The sequence below is a fragment of the Coregonus lavaretus genome, assembly GCF_964263955.1.
Source record: "Coregonus lavaretus genome assembly, chromosome: 15".
Taxonomy (NCBI): domain Eukaryota; kingdom Metazoa; phylum Chordata; class Actinopteri; order Salmoniformes; family Salmonidae; genus Coregonus; species Coregonus lavaretus.
The window spans coordinates 4969119-4991467 of record NC_140002.1 but is presented as its reverse complement, the minus strand read 5'-3'; the positions used below and the strand labels follow the sequence as shown (position 1 = coordinate 4991467).

The following is a 22349-nucleotide window of genomic DNA, read 5'->3' as shown; positions in this document are numbered from 1 at the left end:
ACTCTTCTGGGAAGGCTTTCCACTAGATGTTGGAACATTTCTGCGGAGACTGGCTTCCATTCAGCCACAAGAGCATTAGTGAGGTCGGGCACTGATGTTGGGCGATTAGGCCTGGCTCGCAGTCAGCATTCCAATTCATCCCAAAGGTGTTCGATGGGGTTGAGGACAGGGCTCTGTGCAGGCCAGTCAAGTTCTTCCACACCGATCTCAACAAACCGTTTCTGTATGGACCTCGCTTTGTGCACGGTGGCATTGTCATGCTGAAACAGGATAGGGCCTTCCCCAAGATTTCCCTTCGCTGGAACTAATGGGCCTAGCCCGAACCATGAAAAACAGCCCCAGACCATTATTCCTCCTCCACCAAACTTTACAGTTGGCACTATGCATTAGGGCAGGTAGGCTTGTGTGCGGCTGCTCGGCCATGGAAACCCATTTCATGAAGCTCCCGACAAACAGTTTTTGTGCTGACATTGCTTCCAGAGGCAGTTTGGAACTCGGTAGTGAGTGTTGCAACAGTAGTGAGCCGTTGTTGCTCCTAGATGTTTCCACTTCATAATAACAGCACTTACAGTTGACCGGGGCAGCTCTAGCAGGGCAGAAATTTGACGAACTGACTTGTTGGAAAAGTGCCATACTATGATGGTGCCACATTGAAAGTCACTGAGCTCTTCAGTAAGGCCATTCTACTGCCAATTTTTCTATGGAGATTGCATGGCTGTGTGCTCGATTTGGCCGAATCCACTAATTTGAAGGGGTGTCCACATACTTTTGTACATGTAGTGTATGAGGAGAGCAATACAATTTTCATCTGTGAATTAATAGGACTGGGAAAACAAACAAGGACCAAAAGAACACAAAGCAAACACACGGTGCTGTTACGCAACAGGAAAAGGCTCCTCTCATCCTAATCCCCTCACCATCAACACAGACCTGCTGGATCATCATTAAGCACAGAATAATCACAGCTTTCTGTGCTTTCACCTGGTCAAATATTCAATAGAACTGAAAAACTAAACGACGATATTAATCATAGCAGAAACGGAATTCGACATCACACAAGACATTCATTATTATGGAAAATTAAGATTTATTGTAGTGCAGTTCCACACAAGTCAAAACAAATAAATACGCTGCCTCATGAGGAGGGCTTTTGTCTGGGGAAGGCCAACACAGGGACTCCATATTATTAGAGCGAGAACAGATTCACTGCTTCTAGAGTGCTGTGAGACAACCATCTGGTGGAGATGAGGTAGAGGACCGACAGGGAGTTCTTGGACATTTCATTTTTTATAATTTCAAGTAAGCATAGTTTGGGAGATCCAAAGGATATTTCAAGCAAATAATCTGGAATGGAAAATGTAATTGAGACCACAAGACATAATGACATCTGTAGCCTAAATAGCAATGGTAATACTGTACATAAATCGGCCTCGTTGAATGTGCTTATGTACCATATAAAACCCCATAATGCAGAAAATTCCTCTACAAATCAGTTGAAAAAATAACATTGGCTGGAGTAAGGCTTAGCTTTTGAAATACGTTTTTTCAAAAGAAAACAGAAATGTACAGTTACATATCAAAGTGCTTTTTTCATTCACCTTTTTGGTTTTTATCTATAGTGCCTTAATTTTAAATGCATAAAAAAAAAAAAGTGAGATTAAATCTACCACCTATTTTGACTGAGATATACAGCATTTAGCACCCTCTTCCAGGCTAGCTTCAATCACCAAGCTCAGACAGACAGACACATACAGTCCAGTATGACTGATGATCAAGACCGCAAGGCCAGAATACAATCCTAAAGCTTATTATATCGGGGGGGGGTTGGTTTAAGTCGCAGGAGGAGGTGAAAAGTAAGGACATCAAATTAAAGTGATAAAAGGTGATGTACAGGACATTCCACATTGTAGTCCTAACTTCAACACCCCTCTAAAAGGCACACATATATTCCTTATACTTATACATATGGACAGATGGAGTCTTAGGGACTCTTTTTTTTAAAGACATCCATGTGATTGTGCTGGCTGGTAACAGCCCAGGATGGAGGAAGCAGCGGGGATTCAGGCCTCTATAAACCCAGAGAGGTGATGGATGGCTGGGGGAGATGAGAGAGTAGGATGGGGACCTAGTGGTGCTCCTCATGGAGGGAGGGTGTTGAGCAGGGACTCCAGCTGCTCTTCCCCCAGACGCTGCCTCTCATCTAGGTCCTTCATCCTGATGAGGAGCGAGGCCTTGGTCTGGACAAAGCGCCGGTAGTCCTGGAGCTGCTCGGCTGTCAGGCAGCGAGACAGGAAGTTAGACACCATCCGCTCCCGTCTGTCCAGGTTGTCCTTCAGGTCTTTGGCATCCTCCCGCTGCTTACACAGCAGACGGTGACGGTTGTCCAGAGAATCCTGCCAAGGTATTAAAAAAGGTTGGATGAAATTAAGCACAACATTCCCTAAATGTTTAATCATTATCCAATGTGTACTAGTAGTGTTTTTAGGAAGGCATTTTGCTGCCTGCTGTTATGGAGAAACTGCTAGTCAAGTTAGTTCATGTTGCAGTTTCACAGTAAAGTGGTGCAGTACTTCTTTTTGTCAACAGAGGGCAGGGCAGATAGAAATGTGCATCGAAACTGGTTGAGTTTCAGTGACTCATTGAAAATACCAGCACTGCTGATAGCAGCAGAAAATACGAGGCACTAAAACACGCTCAATACACAGGATGGTCAATGGGATATTCACAGAAATAATTCAACTATGAGCCTATTGAATGCACATCTGAAGATCCAGAGCAACAATAAAACATAATAATTTAGCATTGGTACTTAAAAATGTGAACCACACAAAACTAGAACATCTAGCGAGAAACTTAATCAGATGCTTACATCAGATGCTATACACTGCAATCTAATCATAACATCTTATAAACCATTCTGACTGAAAAGTACATGGCATATCCAGCTGAGAAACACAGTAAAAATGTTAATTACAAAACATAATAATGGCAATCAATAAATACATAATTATATGGTAATACAAAATGTATAATCCCTCTCGATTACGCAAACTCCAAAAATCAAGAACACAATTGCTCAGATAAGGTGCTATTATAACTTTTTCAACCAGCATGTTTGATCCAGAGTAAACATCATAACATCATGCCTATGAGTGGTTCAAAGCATGACTACAGTCTCTCTCACTTTCTCCTCTGAGTCGGTGTGCTGGTCCACGGTACTCAGGGCGTTCTGCACGCGGGCTAGCCGGGCGGACAGACACAGCAGCAGGCTGACCACACGCTCCAGGTCTCCTACGAACAGGCCATAGCGCTCCAGCTCCACGGGCGTACATCGCTCCCGAACCAGGGCCTCCACGGCCTCGCCACGCATCCTGTTCTCCTCCACCTCCACCTGCAGGGCACTTCGGGGCTCCCCCAAGGCCTGCAGACGCTCCTCAATACACGTCACCAGCAGCCTCTGTAGGAAGTGGAGGGAATTGGTGAGTTTGAGAGAGAGCAGTATACATTACAATAGTCTGCTTGTGGGTGTGTGATTTGTGCAGGAGAAAGAGAGGAGACATCAGGCTCAAAACAAACAGGATATGAGTCTGACAGTTTCTGGCATCTCAATAATCTAGTCAGACATTAAGCTGATGCCAAACCTAGTTAAACTGCATCCAGGGCACAGTTTTCAAAATGTTTTATCCAGAATGATACGGATTCTGTCATTCTCTTTTTTGCTATTCAGGATCAGATCGATCTGGCGTTTTGAGTTTGAGAAAATAATCAGATGTGATCATTCTGATCCAGCTACCACATGGTCCTCTGTAGTTCAGCTGGTAGAGCACGGCGCTTGTAACGCCAAGGTAGTGGGTTCGATCCCCGGGACCACCCATACACACAAAAAAAAATTATGCACGCATGACTAAGTCGCTTTGGATAAAAGCGTCTGCTAAATGGCATATTATTATCAAGATCACAGAATCCTGATTTTCAGTGCTTTGAACAGGCCTCCACCTCGCCATCTACTGGACAGGTTGTGGTACTACTTCCCTACTCTCATAGGGAAACAAAGCTGAGTAAACCACATGAATAAAGGTTGATAAAAAAAAAAATACATTCAACCCTGATTAAAACTCAGATTGGATTACCAAATCTTATTCCTATCCAGAGGATAAGAATATAACTTTTCAGTTTTGAAAAACCCAATTCTAACCTTTAATCCTATCCGATTGCAGAAATCCGATCAGATAACTTTTGAAAAACTGGGCCCTGATGATATTCAGATCACATGAGGTTGGCGACTGGAGCAGAATAAGTGGAATGGTATCAAATACATCAAACGCATGGTTTCCATGGTTTCCAGGTGTTTGCTGCCATTCCATTTGCTCCGTTCCGGCCATTATTATGACCTGTTCTCCCCTCAGCAGCCTCCACTGATTCAGATGACATATTCAACTGGCAGAGATCAAGCAAATACACTTCTATTACAAAAACCCATAATGCAGAGCTGAAAAGCAATAATGACCATGTTCTCTGTGACATCCGCCTTGCTCAGTGGCTCTGGTTGGGGTTGGACTTTCTCATCAACAGGAGATGTGGGAGGTGCTTCAGGATCATCCACTGTTTCAGAGCTTTATGTAGAGAGAGAGAGAGAGAGAGACACACACACACACATTTGAATGACGATATTGATGTATATGGATGAGATATAGAAAAATGTATGCACTCACTAACTGTGAGTCGCTCTGGATAAGAGCGTCTGCTTAAATTTTTGATCAACCTTGGAAAAATGTTAATGCGTCTTTAGCCATGCATTTGTCTTTACATGGACACGTGTCTTTTAATCTAACCGCAATTTGTAAGCAGATATCCAGGTGCAGTGATGTAACAGGTTGTGGCTATCAGTCACCTGAACCTGTACAGTACAATGTAATAATGAGATAGTCACCTGTCAGCAGCATGCAGTGTCTTGCTGCTGTCTCTCCGCTCCTGCTTCTTCTTATAGTGCTCCTCCATCAGCAGAGTGTCTTCTGACAGTAGCTGCTCCATCAACATCAGCGCCGTCTTACGATTGGTCAACGGGTACAGCACCCGAGCCAGCGATTGGTTCGCTGTGACCACCTCCTCTACCAGCTCCTCCCACTTTGGCTCCTCAGTGGTGGGTGTCTTTTCTGGGCACTCTGTCTCTCCTGCTGGGGTCTCCACCTCCCCCTCCCCCGTTTCCTTTTCTTCCTCTGGTTGCTCGCCCTCCCCGCTCTGGCAGGTGTCAGTGTCAGGGACTGGCGTGGTGGAGGAAGTTGTAAGGGGCTCACAAGCTGCTGGAGCAGGGGCTAGTGTTGGAGTCTCTCCCTCTGTCAGATTATCAGAAAGCGCTGGGTCCTCGTCCTCCTCTTGGCTCCCTGGTTCAGGTGGTGTGACCCAAAGAGTGGGGTCTGTGGTGACTCCACAGCTCAGGGAGACTTCCTGAGAGGCCTCGGGCTGAGAAGTCTCACTGGGCTCGTCCACTGACTGCTCTCTCTCCACAGAGTGTTGTACAGGAGGGGCGGTCTTCACTCTGCTGGAATAAGAGAGACATTAGAAAATGGAATTATCCAAATAATATCAACAGTGATAAATAGCCATTGTTCCCTTATACAGTAACACTGATTTAATGATAAGAATGTTGTTTGGAGAGCGAGGGTCACTTTATCATAATATAGTCACATACTTGGAGCCAGTCTTGCTCTCGCCAGTGCCCCTGGGATGGATAGGTATGGAGGGAGAAGTTGAGGTGGACTTGACCAATCTCTCACTGGACTCCTGACCGTTAGGGGACGGTGGTAGTGGGACGTCGCAGGAGATCCCAGTGGTCTCTACCTCATCTTTAACCAAAGGGCCAAAGTCGTATGATCCAGGGGACCCATCTGAGCGAGCCCTGACCTGAGACGAGGTGCTCGATACTGGGGAGACCGACGCACTGGACTCCCTGGTGCTTTTAGTAATCTCTCTACTTTTCTCCCTACTGCCCAGCTGTGGTGCAGAGTCCTGCTTGAAGAGGTGCTTCTTCTGGGTCTGCCCCTGGGCTTTCTCCTGGCCCTCACTGAAGAACGATACGCTGCTTTTTTCCTGGCCTGGTCCTGGGGCCCCCTGCCTGCTGCGGAGCTGGTCCAGCTGCTCAGAGCTCTTACTGAGGACCGAGGAGCTGCTGACCTGGGACACACCCAACTCCTCCAGGGACTTCCCCCGCTGGACCACCATCCGGACCCGCCGACCCATCACCCGGACCCGCTGACCCTCAGGGGCTGACATCCCCTGGTCTCTCCTTATCACCACACTCTCCTCATCCACTGGCCTCGGAGTCTGAGCACTGAAAAGTTATACAGAGATTGTGATGAGATTGAGATGCTTTGGAGACTTACGTTCCTGGTATGCCTTTATCTTACCCCAACCATAGCTGATGAAAAAAAAAACACTTGTTTAAAAAAAAGACTCCCTGAACATAGCTGTAATGAAGTTTTATGTTTTGTCTACATACTTCTCAGAATGGAATGTTGGCACGGTATATGAGTGTTCACTTTCAGTACTGCAATAAATCACGTCTGAGCAAACATCCGTGTTCAACAGCATGGTATACAGTAAAATCTTACAGGCGCAGACACTCCCACTTTCACAATAAACGAGTGAGGGCAAAATACCTGGAAGTGTCCATAGTATTGACTGGTGATGCATCATTCATGTAGTTGTGACCCTGTAGCCAAACATACCAAGAATCAGCATTCATAATACCCTTTGAACCTTTATTGTGGTACATTCAGTAAAGTGACATGGGCCTCTATAAAATTCAATACAATTCTACAAATCCTATTAAATTATTTAAAAAGCAATCATATCAAGCGTTCTGATGATGAGGCTTACCTGAAATGCATGGGGTGTTGAGGTGAAGCGGTTTCTGAAGAACTCAGGTGGTTCTGGTTGGTCCAGAAGACTCTCCACAGAGGCAGACTTCCCCTGAGAGGGGCTGGGTGACTCTCTCCAGCTAGCCTGGTGGGGATGACCTCCGGCCTGAGTGGAGCCAGAGCTGAACTGGGCGTACTTCTTGGAGCTGGAGGTCGAGTCCAGGACGCATCCAGCGGAATGGGGCCTGTACAGCTTTTTCTTGGGGCCTCCTTTATTTCCAGACTGAGGCTTGGGACCCCAGTCAGCTGGCTTCCCAGCCATGGAGTGCCTCTGGCTGGGGGATTGAGAGGCTTGAGGTGCTAGAGGGGCTTGAGGGGCAGGCTGCTGGGGCTCAGCCACCTTGTGGCCCGTCTTGCGCTCCATGTAGGCCACCAGGGCCTTGTGCTGGAGGTGCTTCAGGGAGGTCTTGGAGAGGCTGGAGGCGGACAGGGCCCTGCCTTTGGTCTCAAAAATCTTCCTCCTAGCCGCCACCAGGCCCTGTTCTCCCAGCTCCTCCTCCTCGCCTGAGAGTACTAGCAGGCCTCCTTCACCCAGCTGGTTCAGCTTCTCCGGCTCTGAGTAGCACAGCTTCTTCTGCTCTGGAGTCAGACGCCTCCTGCCCCCGATACGAGCCAACTGAGGCTGGGCAACATTTGCTGGCCTCCCCTTCTCCTTTTCACTGTCCTTCACCACCACGCTCTCTTTCTCTTTCTCAACCTCCTTCAGCGTTTCCTTTATGTTCTCCTTATCTGTCCCCTCAGAGTGTGTTGGGGAGGGGGTGAGTGTGTCTGCTGAGGTCTCAGAGTACTGTGAAGAGGAGACAGTGTGAAGTACCGTGGGCCTGAGCTCAGGCCTCTGCCTCACTCTGTGGGGCCAGGACAGCTGCAGGTCACTCCTCTTAAAGGAGGTCTCCCTGAGGACCTTATCCTGGGCGCCCTTCAGTTTCTCCTTGTAGTACTTCTTGAAGGAGTCGTCCAGTGTGTTGCAGGGGTGGGCGATAGCTTCCATGCTCTCCTCCTTGGATGTTTCACCCTGTGGTGTCGTATCACTACAGCTAACAGGGGCTTGCCTTTCCTGATGAGCAGCATTGAGGCCTGCATCATTACCTTTCACACTGACCTCAATGTCCTTTTTGGGCTTCAAATTCAAATTTAGCTCTGCCCTGTTGGCTCCAGTGAGGTGGTACAGTAGCGGGGTGTTTTCCTTGTTGATCTTCTTGCTGGCAACGTCTCCTAACGACCGACTCCTCCCTGTGTTGACTTGTTTGTCTCTCTTGTGGTGGGTGACCTGCTCCATGGTGATTGGTGGAGGGACTTCCTGGTTGTGGGAGTTTGATAACGGCGGACAGTTCGCCTCTGGGCCGCAGTAGAAAATGGGGTTGTTGGGGATGTGATGCCTGCCGATCTCTCTGCTCTGGACCTTGAGACTTTGTTGTAAAGCATCGAAACTGCGGGAGCGCTGGTTTAAAATGTGAGAGGGGCCATATGAAATCCTACTCTGAGTCTGTTTCGCCTCATCTTGGCTTCTGGAGTTTACATCTTGACTCTTGGTGTAAAACTCCCTGACATCGGTTGTTGTGGTGTCATGGATGCTGTGGTGCCTCTGTTGGGTGTTCCTGAACATGTTGTCCATGGTGCTGTGCAACCTCTCCCTCTCCACTGGCTCGGACACAGGGCTCTCACTGCCTGCCTCTGACACACACAGAGAACCATGCTTCAGACTGGACTCTGACGACTTACAAACACCTGTAATGAAGTAAAACTGGCCCTTGTGCTGGATGCTGCTGTTGACCATGTTCTGGCCCACATGCAAGGGGATGGCAGACCGCGGTGGCTCCGGCAGGAGGGACCCGTGCGTCTCTTGCGCCCTCTTACGCTGACCCTCTGAATGGCCGCCACCGCTGCTACCGGCCTGCTGATTAGGGTGCTGCTCAGGCTGACTCGTGCAAGGGGGTGATCGGCTTAAGATGTTTGCTGAAGTTTGCTGCTCAGGGTTCTTATCTGTGTGGTCAGAGTTGACTGGGTCCCTGTGATAGGGCTGTGAGGCCCGGCGGCCATAGACTAGGTCAGGCCTGAGACAGGCAGCATCAGGATTAGCGGTCTGGGGTCGTGGAGGTGACCTGTCTGCCAGCTGGCCCTCGGGACTGTGCTGCGCCCTGCAGCTCTCCAGGTTCCTGGTGGCTTTGAAGCTGTTCAGGCGGTCGGGGGGCGGAGGCGGCAGAGGAGGAGGGGGTGGCAGTGTTTCCTGATTCTGATCACAGTACTGTGCAGCACTCAGGCAGCCATTGTTGTTGCGGTTGTGACGATACTGGTTTGAGATGGCCTCCATGGAGCGGTAGAGCTGATCCATGCTCTTGGCGTCAGAGTCGAGGGCGTTGGGGTGGTAGATGGCCTTCACATACTTCAGGTCGGCATAGTGGTGCTGGAGGTCATCTGGAAGGAAGGGGGAGGGGTAGTCTGGGGCGTTGGAGCCCCCAGAGAAGGAGCTGTAGGCCGAGTCGCCCTTGCCATGGTGGTACGTGAACTGGTCGATGCTGCTGGTGGACTTGGTTCGGGAGAGCCGACTCAATGGTAGGCTCAGAGGGTGCAGGTCCAGGTTGCTCATTTTCTCAAAGTTTAAATTATAGGAATCCATCTGGCTTTGGAAATGGAAGCGTGGACACAGGTGAAATGGAAGTGGCACCGACACATTCACCTTCAGTCTTTCACTTCTGAGAATTCAGGTCATTTTATGCCTTCTAAGCTTCTTCAGTAGTGTGCTTCTTCAATAACTCCTGAAAAACAAAGAAAAGCAAATGTTATTTACCATGCTCCTTTTTCTCCTACAGCTGGGAGGTGTGGAAAACCCAACCAAAATATAAATATCGTTTTTTTCTTTCCAACAAAAACTCATAGGAAATGAGCTGCTTTCTCAGCTTAGCTGACTGTGTTGACTACTAATACTATGTTTGTGTTAGATTCTCAACATGGCATGTCAACTGGGGCAACAACACTCAACACCCACTTGATCAAAAAGGTACAACCACAGAGCCTTTAATCTACACGCAATTAAGAAATTCTCAGAGGATTGCAGGGTTTTTCTGCATAGAACATGTTTAATAATATTACAGATATATATATATATTTTGTGTGTGTATTGGTGTACCAAGCACTTGGACAGGACACGTTTCTTTCAGGGGTGCAGTGTTACTCCTATATTCATTTAGCAGTGGCGGGCAGCTAAATCGTTGCCGGCACTCCAAAACATATGATTTTTACATGTTGTCTGCCATCTGCCTGGTACAGTTGAAACCGGGATTCATCAGTGAAGAGCACACTTCTCCAGCATTCCAGTGGTCATTGAAGATGAGCATTTGCCCAATGAAGTCGGCTACGACGCCGAACTGCAGTAAGGTCAAGACCCTGGTGAGCATGATGAGCATGCAGATGATCTTCCCTGAGACGGTTTCTGACAGCTTGTGCAGAAAATCTTCGGTTGTGCAAACCCACAGTTTCATCAGCTGTCCGGGTGGCTCGTTTCAGACCATCCAGCAGGTGAAGAAGCCAGATGTGGAGGTCCTAGGCTAGCATGGTTACATGTGGTCTGCAGTTGTGATGCCGGTTGGACGTACTGCCAAAAATCTCTGGTGGACATTCCTGCAGTCAGCATGTCAATTGCATGCTCCCTCAAAACTTGACCTGTCGGTGGCATTGTGTTAGAGTGGCCTTTTATTGTCCCCAGCACAAGGTGCACCTGTGTAATGATCATGCTGTTTAATCAGTTTGATATGCCACACCTGTCAGGTAGATGGATTATCTTGGCAAATGAGAAATGCTCACTAACAGGGATGTAAACAAATTTATGCACAACATTTGATAGAAATAAGCTTTTTGTGCATATGGAACATTTCTGGGAACTTTTAGTTCAGCTCATGTAACATGGGACCAACACTTTACATGTTGCGTTTATATTTTTGTTCAGTATATACAGTGCCTTCAGAAAGTATTCAGGCCCCTTGACTTTTTAAACATTGTTACGTTACAGCCTTATTCTAAAACTGATTAAATTGGTTTTTTAACTCAATCTACACACACACACACACACACACACACACACACAATACCTCATAATGACAACGCAAGAACATGTTCATAGACATTTTTGAAGAAAAGAAAAAATGAAAAAAATGAAATATTACATTTACATAAGTATTCAGAGCCTTTACTCAGTACTTTGTTGAAGCACATTTTGCAGCGATTACAGCATCGAGTCTTCTTGACGCTACAAGCTTGGCACAACTTGTCACACCCTGGCTCTGGGACTCATTATGTTGAGCCAGGGTGTGTTCATTCTATGTGTGTATTTCTATGTTGGTAATTCTGTTGTGTTTATTTCTATGTTGGCTAGAGTGACTCCCAATCAGAGGCAACGAGTGTCAGCTGTCGTTGGTTGTCTCTGATTGGGAGCCATATTTATACTGTCTATTTTCCCTTTGTGTTTGTGGGTTCTTGTTCCGTGTTCGGTCATTGATACCGTGGACTTCACGAGTCGTTTCTTGTTTTGTATTGTGTTTACACTTTAACTAATTAAAGTATGTTTGTTCATCACGCTGCGCCTTGGTCTGTTCCCTATGACGATCGTGACACAACTGTATTTGGGGAGTTTCTCCCATTCTTCTCTGCAGATCCTCTCAAGCTCTGACAGGTTGGATGGGGAGCGTTGCTGCACAGCTATTTTCAGATCTCTCCAGAGATGTTCGATCGGGTTCAAGTCTTGGCTCTGGCTGGGCCACTCAAGGACATTCAGAGACTTGTCCCGAAGCCACTCCTGCGTTTTCTTGGCTGTGTGCTTAGGATCGTTGTCCTGTTGGAAGGTGAACCTTTGCCCCAGTCTAAGGTTCTGAGCGCTCTGGTGCAGGTCATCTTTCCCTCAATCCTGAATAGTTTCCCAGTCCCTGCCGCTGAAAAACATCCCCACAGCATGATGCTGCCACTACCATGCTTCGCCATAGGGATGGTGCTAGGTTTCCTCCAGACGTGACGCTTGGCATTCAGGCCAAAGAGTTCAATCTTGGTTTCATCAGACCAGAGAATCTTGTTTCTCATGGTCTGAGAGTCCTTAAGGTGCCTTTTGGCAAACTCCAAGCGGGATGTAATGTGCCTTTTACTGAGGAGCGGCTTCTGTCTGGCCACTCTACCATAAAGGCCTGATTGGTGGAGTGCTGCAGAGATGGTTGTCCTTCTGGAAGGTTCTCCCATCTCCACAGAGGAACTCTGGAGCTCTGTCAGAGTGACCAGCAGGTTCTTGGTCACCTCCCTGACCAAGGTCCTTCTCCCCCGATTGCTCAGTTTGGCCTGGCGGCCAGCTCTAGGAAGAGTCTTGGTGGTTACAAACTTCCTACATTTATGAGTGATGGGGGCCACTGTGCTCTTGGGGACCTTCAATGATGCAGAATTGTTTTGGTACCCTTCCCCAGATCTGTGCCTCGACACAATCCTGTCTTGGAGCTCTACGGACAATTCCTTCGACCTCATGGCTTGGTTTTTGCTCTGACATGCACTGTCAACTGTGGGACCTTATATAGACAAGTGTGTGCTTTTCCAAATCATGTCCAATCAATTGGATTTACCACAGGTGGACTCCAATCAAGTTGTAGAAACATCAAGGATGATCATTAGAAACAGGATGCGCCGGAGCTCAATTTCGAGTCTCATAGCAAAGGGTCTGAATACCTACAGTGGGGAGAACAAGTATTTGATACACTGCCGATTTTGCAGGTTTTCCTACTTACAAAGCATGTAGAGGTCTGTAATTTTTATCATAGGTACACTTCAACTGTGAGACACGGAATCTAAAACAAAAATCCAGAAAATCACATTGTATGATTTTTAAGTAATTAATTTGCATTTTATTGCATGACATAAGTATTTGATCACCTACCAACCAGTAAGAATTCCGGCTCTCACAGACCTGTTAGTTTTTCTTTAAGAAGCCCTCCTGTTCTCCACTCATTACCTGTATTAACTGCACCTGTTTGAACTCGTTACCTGTATAAAAGACACCTGTCCACACACTCAATCAAACAGACTCCAACCTCTCCACAATGGCCAAGACCAGAGAGCTGTGTAAGGACATCAGGGATAAAATTGTTGACCTGCACAAGGCTGGGATGGGCTACAGGACAATAGGCAAGCAGCTTGGTGAGAAGGCATCAACTGTTGGCGCAATTATTATAAAATGGAATTAAATTAATTACTTAAAAATCATACAATGTGATTTTCTGGATTTTTGTTTTAGATTCCGTCTCTCACAGTTGAAGTGTATCTATGATAAAAATTACAGACCTCTACATGCTTTGTAAGTAGGAAAACCTGCAAAATCGGCAGTGTATCAAATACTTGTTCTCCCCACTGTATGTAAAATAAGGTATTTCAGTTTTTTTGTTAACATTTCTAAAAACCTGTTTTTGCTTTGTCATTATGGGGTATTGTGTGTAGATTGATGAAGATTTATTTTTATTTTTAAATAAATGTTAGAATAAGGCTGTAACCTAACAAAATGTAGAAAAAGTCAAGGTTTCTGAATACTTTCCGAATGCGCTGTATATAATAATAGTAATAATAACAATAAGAAGGAGATCTAGAAAAAGGAGCGTTATTTTTATTATAAATATGATTTTTCTGACAATTTGGAACAGTGTAAACAACAGTAAATACATTATAAATAATACCAGAGAGGCTGTTCTAACAAACAAAAAAGTGTAAAGCCTTTATGACAGCATAGCAAAGATTAAAAACAGCCACATCTGTGAAATTGTTTATCCGACATGTTGCCTGAGGCTTGGTGCTTATGGAATCAGTAGGCTATTAAACAAACACTCAAACAGGCAACAGAAGCAGGATCTGTCTTATTTCTGTAGATATATATGGATGATTTATAAAGCCAGGCACATGTAACAGGTCCTAAATTATGTCACCATTGCCCTCGAATCTAAGCAATGTTGTGCTGCTATTTTTATTGACTTCACCAAAGCTTTTGATACGGTAGACCATTCCATTATTGTGGGCCGGCTAAGGAGTATTGGTGTCTCTGAGGGGTCTTTGGCCTGGTTTGCTAACTACGTCTCTCAAAGAGTGCAGTGTATAAAGTCAGAACATCTGCTGTCTCAGCCACTGCCTGTCACCAAGGGAGTACCCCAAGGCTCGATCCTAGTCCTCACGCTTTTCTCAATTTACATCAACAACATAGCTCAGGCAGTAGGAAGCTCTCTCATCCATTTATATGCAGATGATACAGTCTTATACTCAGCTGGCCCCTCCCCAGATTTTGTGTTAAACGCTCTACAACAAAGCTTTCTTAGTGTCCAACAAGCTTTCTCTGCCCTTAACACCTCCAAAACAAAGGTCATGTGGTTTGGTAAGAAGAATGCCCCTCTCCCCACCGGTGTGATTACTACCTCTGAGGGTTTAGAGCTTGAGGTAGTCACCTCATACAAGTACTTGGGAGTATGGCTAGACGGTACACTGTCCTTCTCTCAGCACATATTAAAGCTGCAAGCTAAGGTTAAATCTAGATTTGGTTAATTTATAGATCGGCAGGTAAGGGTGCTCTCGAACGGCTAGATGTTCTTTACCATTCGGCCATCAGATTTGCCACCAATGCTCCTTATAGGACACATCACTGCACTCTATACTCCTCTGTAAACTGGTAATCTCTGTATACCCGTCGCAAGACCCACTGGTTGATGCTTATTTATAAAACCCTCTTAGGCCTCACTCCCCCCTATCTGAGATACCTACTGCAGCCCTCATCCTCCACATACAACACCCGTTCTGCCAGTCACATTCTGTTAAAGGTCCCCAAAGCACACACATCCCTGGGTCGCTCCTCTTTTCAGTTCGCTGCAGCTAGCGACTGGAACGAGCTGCAACAAACACTCAAACTGGACAGTTTCATCTCCATCTCTTCATTCAAAGACTCAGTCATGGACACTCTTTCTGACAGTTGTGGCTGCTTCGCGTGATGCATTGTTGTCTACCTCCTTGCCTTTGTGCTGTTGTCTGTGCCAATAATGTTTGTACCATGTTTTGTGCTGCTACCATGTTGTGTTGCTACCATGTTGTTGTCATGTGGTGTTGCTACCATGCTATGTTGTTGTCTTAGGTCTCTCTTTATGTAGTGTTGTGGTGTCTCTCTTGTCGTGATGTGTGTTTTGTCCTATATTTTTATTTTGAATCCCCCGTCCCCACAGGAAGCCTTTTGCCTTTTGGTAGGCCGTCAATGTAAATAAGAATTAGTTCTTAACTGACTTGCCTAGTTAAATAAAGGTTAAATAAAACATTTAAATAAACAGTTAGGCTATTGATCATAGACCTAATTATAGTCCTCTCGCCTCACATTTCTTAGACAATTAAGGCAAGGGCTGTTTTCTCATCTCCTAACTCCGCTGTTGTCTACGCCGCGTTGTTCTCAACACCAATATTCTGGTTAACTTTGCTGTTAGGCACATAGCAACATGGTCTAGGAAAAGGCCCCAATTCAACAGCGCACTGATGTGTTCAGAACCGCAGACAGCGCCTGCTATCGAATGCAGGAGAAAGTGCATTTGTTATAAAATTACGTTTTTATTGGTGTTGCACCATTGTTCCTACATAATATAACCATATAGCACGTCAATAGCACGTCTTCGAGTGATGGACTGTGCCATCCCCACGGTCTCCACAATGGATTAGTCCAGTCGGACAGGCGTGAATCAGAGAGGTATCTTGTACACCATAAAATAAAATAAAATGTTTTTGCTACTTCTCGACTAAAGAAATCTCGGTTGACCAACAGCCTATCGACCAAACAATCGACCAGTCGACTAAATGGGGTCAGCCGCTACTAAATTCATATTTGGGAAACACTGCACCCCTGACAGAAACGTGTCCTGTCCAAGTGCTTGGTACACTGTAACACTGAGAAAAAAACACTATCTGTAATAATTAATACAAATCTGAGTTCACCCTTTACTCCATTGATCTGGAATTTCTCAGGGAGAAAGAAAGAAAGACTCACTGTTCCACTGTCAGGATGACTTTAACTATTAAGTTCTCTAATGGCACTAAAGTCTGAGGGGAGGGCTCAGCCTCAGAGAGGAGAATCTGCCTTTTCTTGGCTAATCACGGAAATGGAGGGCCGGGGACTCGAAAAGTTAGCAATTAAGGGGCTCAGAAAAGAACAGTTCTACTGCTTCGTTTTTTTTGCGATGCAAAGATATCGACTGCATGTTTTCATATAGCATGAGGGAGGACCATGAATGTTGACAGAAGTAACAAGTAAAGGTAGACCTACCAATTCGTTATAGTGTTTTTACTGATATCAAGTTTATGAATTATTAAGTGATTAAAACTTGTAATTCTGTTACCAAAATCGGTAACGGAATTACAGAAAAATCTGTAACAGAATTACTGCAATTGAATTGGCTACCAATCATAATAGTCACAAACCACAGTTGGGTTCAGCTCATAACTGTTTTCTTTCTCTTTCAGTCATCTGGTGGTCAAAGCAAGACTGTGAAAACAGTCTGGACAACCCCTCCCTCGCACTCTCTCTCCTCTCTTTCTCCAGTTAATGTCACCTCTACCAGCTCTTAATGACACCTACCATGACACCTACCCTCTTTCTATTTACTGTAACAAGCATCCTCCCCCCCTGAGCACCGACTGACACCGGACGTCCATAGATGATGTTGAAATTTGGTCAGTCTGCTCTGGCAGTACCACATCTGAACCAATCATCGACGTCTATGTTTCACATGTTTGGACAGCACAGTACAGTAAACAGGTTTTTTTCTGGATAAAAAAAAATCGGGTTTAGGTGGTGGGCGTGGCGGGGGCAGGGCCAATGGTGCAATTGTTGGCCGCAGTGACAGAATGTTGCTGTTTTAAAGCTAATCCTGCAATTCTACAAATTTTTGCCATGTGGTGGAGATAAAATGTTGCAGTTTAAAGCTAATTTCTCAATCATAACAAAATCAATGGGGCCTCATGCCATTACAAAAATACTCCTGAATGCATAATATTTTTGAATTTTTCATTCTCCAAGACTGTCTATCTTTTATTTTGCTGCTTGTTATTTCTTAAAGATGATAAAATATATAGGTCCATTATCTTTTCGACATACTTTATAACTGCTTTTAGTCATTTAAGTTTACACTGAAAACGTTGTTCCCCCCAATTATTATTAATGTGTATGTATATATATATATATATATATATATATATATATATATATATATATATATATACATGTATACACACAGTGGGGACAACAAGTATTTGATACACTGCCGATTTTGCAGGTTTTCCTACTTACAAAGCATGTAGAGGTCTGTCATTTTTATCAAAGGTACACTTCAACTGTGAGACACGGAATCTAAAACAAAAATCCAGAAAATCACATTGTATGATTTTTAATCAATTAATTTGCATTTTATTGCATGACATAAGTATTTGATACATCAGAAAAGCAGAACTTTATATTTGGTACAGAAACCTTTGTTTGCAATTACAGAGATCATACGTTTCCTGTAGGTCTTGACCAGGTTTGCACACACTGCAGCAGGGATTTTGGCCCACTCCTCCATACAGACCTTCTCCAGATCCTTCAGGTTTCAGGGCTATCGCTGGGCAATACAGACTTTCAGCTCCCTCCAAAGATTTTCTATTGGGTTCAGGTCTGGAGACTGGCTAGGCCACTCCAGGACCTTGAGATGCTTCTTACGGAGCCACTCCTTAGTTGCCCTGGCTGTGTGTTTCGGGTCGTTGTCATGCTGGAAGACCCAGCCACGACTCATCTTCAATGCTCTTACTGAGGGAAGGAGGTTGTTGGCCAAGATCTCGCGATACATGGCCCCATCCATCCTCCCCTCAATACGGTGCAGTCGTCCTGTCCCCTTTGCAGAAAAGCATCCCCAAAGAATGTTTCCCTCTCCATGCTTCACGGTTGGGATGGTGTTCTTGGGGTTGTACTCATCCTTCTTCTTCCTCCAAACACGGCGAGTGGAGTTTAGACCAAAAAGCTCTGTTTTTGTCTCATCAGACCACATGACCTTCTCCCATTCCTCCTCTGGATCATCCAGATGGTCATTGGCAAACTTCAGACGGGCCTGGACATGCGCTGGCTTGAGCAGGGGGACCTTGCGTGCGCTGCAGGATTTTAATCCATGACGGCGTAGTGTGTTACTAATGGTTTTCTTTGAGACTGTGGTCCCAGCTCTCTTCAGGTCATTGACCAGGTCCTGCCGTGTAGTTCTGGGCTGATCCCTCACCTTCCTCATGATCATTGATGCCCCACGAGGTGAGATCTTGCATGGAGCCCCAGACCGAGGGTGATTGACCGTCATCTTGAACTTCTTCCATTTTCTAATAATTGCGCCAACAGTTGTTGCCTTCTCACCAAGCTGCTTGCCTATTGTCCTGTAGCCCATCCCAGCCTTGTGCAGGTCTACAATTTTATCACTGATGTCCTTACACAGCTCTCTGGTCTTGGCCATTGTAGAGAGGTTGGAGTCTGTTTGATTGAGTGTGTGGACAGGTGTCTTTTATACAGGTAACGAGTTCAAACAGGTGCAGTTAATACAGGTAATGAGTGGAAAACAGGAGGGCTTCTTAAAGAAAAACTAACAGGTCTGTGAGAGCCGGAATTCTTACTGGTTGGTAGGTGATCAAATACTTATGTCATGCAATAAAATGCAAATTAATTACTTAAAAATCATACAATGTGATTTTCTGGATTTTTGTTTTAGATTCCGTCTCTCACAGTTGAAGTGTACCTATGATAAAAATTACAGACCTCTACATGCTTTGTAAGTAGGAAAACCTGCAAAATCGGCAGTGTATCAAATACTTGTTCTCCCCACTGTATATACACACACACACACACACACACACACACACACAGTGCATTCGGAAAGTATTCTGACCGCTTGACTTTTTCCATATTTTGTTATGTTACAGCCTTATTCTAACATTTATTAAATAAATAAAAATCCTCAATCTACACAAAATAACCCATAATGACGAAGAGAAAAAAGGTTTTCACAAATGTATTAAAATAAAAAAACTGAAATACCTTATTTACATAAGTTTTCCCTTTGCTATGAGACTCAAAATATTCTGCAGCATTGAAGGTCCCCAAGAACACAGTGGCCTCCATCATTCTTAAATGGAACCACCAAGACTCTTCTTAGAGCTGGCCGCCCGGCCAAACTGAGCAGTCGGGAGAGAAGGGAGGTGACCAAGAACCCGATGGTCACTCTGACAGAGCTCTAGAGTTCCTCTGTGGAGATGGGAGAACCTTCCAGAAGGACAACAACCTCTGCAGCACTCCACCAATCAGGCCTTTATGGTAGAGGGGCCAGATGGAAGCCACTCATCAGTAAAATGCACATGACAGCCCCCTTGGAGTTTGCCAAAAGGCACCTTAAGACTCTCAGACCATGAGAAACAAGATTCTCTTGTCTGATGAAACCAAGATTGAACTCTTTGGCCTGAATGCCAAGCGTCACGTCTGGAGGAAACCTGGCACCATCCACACAGTGAAGCATGATGGTGGCAGCATCATGCTGTGGGGATGTTTTTCAGCGCCAGGGATTGGGAGACTAGTTAGGATCGAGGCAAAGATGAACGGAGCAAAGTACAGAGAGATCCTTGATGAAAACCTGCTCCAGAGTGCTCAGGACCTCAGACTGGGACGAAGGTTCACCTTCCAACAGGACAACGACCCTAAGCACACAGCCAAGACAACGCAGGAATGGCTTCGGGACAAGTCTCTGAATATCCTTGAGTGGGGGGCTCAAGGACATATATATATATATTTTTTTATTTTTTATTTTATAAATTAGCAAAAATGTATAAAAACCTGTTTTTGCTTTGTCATTATAGGGTATCGTGTGTAGATTAATGAGGGAAAAAAACAATTTAATCAATTTTAGAATAAGGCTGTAACGTAACAAAATGTGGAAAAAGTCAAGGGGTCTGAATACTTTCCGAAGGCACTGTATAGCATGGAACACCTGTTAGAGGTGCCTGTGAAACCAGACCCTAATTAGAACCTTGCGGTGCACATCACCGCGCACAGAAAATGCCTGGAATTCCATATCAACTTGGGGATTAGTCATGTGTGTGATAACTATTTTATGGATTATCCACCACTGGAACACTGCATGTGTTGGCTTAACTCATCAGGAAACCAATCAAGCACATACACAGTAAACAATGAATGCGTCTGAATGACTAGACCTAATGAAACATACTGACCACGTTAAAAGGTTTTAAACACCAAAATGATTTATGTTGAGTGTTTGGTGTTTGCTAAAGAAAGGATTTAAACATTTTATAGAATTTTATAAAACATACAATCTACCTGCAGTGAAGCCGTTCAACATTTACATTACATTCAGTCATCCAGCAGACACTCCCATCCAGAGCTACCACCAGGGTCAAGCGCCCCACCCAAGGGCACAAGGACAGATCCCCCACCCAGCTGAATCAGGGACCAAAACCAGCGACCCCTCAGCCACCGGCCCAAGCTCCCAACCGCCAGGCCAATAACCATCCAAGATCCCCCCACAGTTCCTCTAGAGAGCTGCCCCTCAACCAGTCCCCCCCTAAAAAATTGGTGGTTTATTTGACATGGTTCAATTTCTCAGTGATACAATCAAGGACTTTTTCTCATTCTGTAGCAGGAAGCAATAACAAGTTCCAAAGAACTTTATCTCCAATAACAACTTAAATCTTTTAGTTTCATGTTAGCCTTGTTTATGTTCCTGCAACGGAAGAGATTCACTAAGCTTTCAGTAACAGTAAAACTTGTCTTTCTGCCCCAAATGGTGTTTACAATACAGATATTACCTAACATCAAAATACTGACAAAGTCCACCAACCTCTGGTGACTACAGTCACACATACAAACAGATCAGTGTAGCCAACACAAAGACAAGCCAATGAGCACCACAGTCCTCCATGCCGACCAGGGTTCACTCCCTCATGGGCTAACACAGACATACACAAACAAATTGGTCAAATAACCACCATTCAAAATGGCTGAGGTAGCTCTGTTCTAAGACCCATTGTACCACATAAAGTGTTATACATCTCACCCTAGTCCCATGGTTTGCAGCTTACTGTATGAAAACTTCCAGCTACCAGGCATACATGCACACGTATACTGACTTCCCAGGTCTAGTTAGCGATGTTAAAGGGGTTTGTTTTTGTATGTTGTGGAGGGACACCCTTTTCTCCATGTGCAGCGGCTGCCTGGGCCTGCCAGGCTTCTCCCCAGTCCTGAACTGCTAGCTAGAGCACATTAATGGGACCTAACAGGGCAGCGCTCATGTGGAAGTGATGGGGAGGACAGCTGGTGACAAAATGTACAGAGAAGACAGAGACTGAAAGTCCCAGACAAATACACTAACACACACATCAGCAAACTACACCAGAAAACTGAACTGGTTTGCTGGATAAACCAACACAGTGACTGCAATTAGAGTCGACTCAACTCATACCAACAGACCTAAACAGAATTATATTTGAAGAGCACCAGATGGAAACAACTTACCAAATCCACTGATCAAGTTGTTGCTCATGCTTTTTATTCCACATGAGAGAAAAAAACAGACACCAAATTTCCAAGTTAAACATTTGACTTTTAGATAAAACTCTATTAGGATTTGAAAATATCTAATGAGGAAAAATATGCACCAAAACAAAACAAGTTACCAGGACGAGATGTAAAGAAGTGTTCCAGAGAAGAGTCCTTCTCCCCCCAAGACCGAGCCGAGAGTGGCGGCGATTGCATGCCTGTGACGTCTGTCCGCCTTGCTGATTCACAATGAGCTCTGCGGCAGAGGGAATATTTCACCGCAGATAGCTAGTGCCGTCTGAAAAAAAAGGCCTCGCATTCCTGGCTGGCTTCAAAGAAAGACAGGGCCAGGGCGCGATTCATTCCCAGGGTCCTCGGCACATTGAGCAGCCAAGCAGCAGGGGTGGGTGCTGCTCTCGCCCAAACACTCACAAAGGAGGACAGCCAGGGTGACCCCCCCCATCCCACCACTTTCCATCCTCTCCCCGCTACTGCAGGCCCCAAACAACCAAACATTGGTCTTAAATTCCAACACCTTGGGGCTAGACATTAGTTGCGGCTCACTTGTGTCAGTGCAAGGTCATGCAGATGTTATGACATTGTACAACAAAGACATTATGTTCATTGTCTGACTGCTAGACATCTAGACCTGTTTCACCAGCTTTCATCATGGTCAACACAGTGCAAGCTCACAGCTAGTCTGGAGATGTAGGCTTTTTTACTGTACGATAGTGGCCTGTGTGTATTTATCTGATGATAACTTGGTCCTTATGCTTAATGTTTTGGTTCATGCTGGAAGTGTCTGGTCTGAGGCGTGGTGTTAGGTGCTCTGTTGTTATTGTCACCTC

The 22349-nt window shown here is 45.3% G+C and overlaps 1 protein-coding gene across 3 annotated transcripts in view; it reads right to left on the bottom strand.

The window, feature by feature from the left end:
* Nucleotides 1-1062: 1062 nt before the first annotated feature.
* LOC311142968 (protein Shroom1-like) overlaps nt 1063-22349 on the bottom strand; it is a 46534-nt gene continuing 25247 nt past the window's right edge. For 2 of the 3 annotated variants that reach the window (XM_084178742.1, XM_084178743.1), the window contains exons 2-8: nt 6877-9670; nt 6657-6709; nt 5690-6328; nt 4931-5539; nt 4508-4613; nt 3185-3457; nt 1063-2393 (exon numbers count right to left, since the gene is read on the bottom strand). In XM_084178742.1, coding sequence (XP_084034868.1) covers nt 2139-2393; nt 3185-3457; nt 4508-4613; nt 4931-5539; nt 5690-6328; nt 6657-6709; nt 6877-9531 — 4590 coding nt within the window. In that variant the 5' untranslated portion in view covers nt 9532-9670 and the 3' untranslated portion in view covers nt 1063-2138. The remainder of the gene's footprint in view (nt 2394-3184; nt 3458-4507; nt 4614-4930; nt 5540-5689; nt 6329-6656; nt 6710-6876; nt 9671-22349) is intronic. The other variant, XM_084178744.1, reaches the window with a different exon arrangement.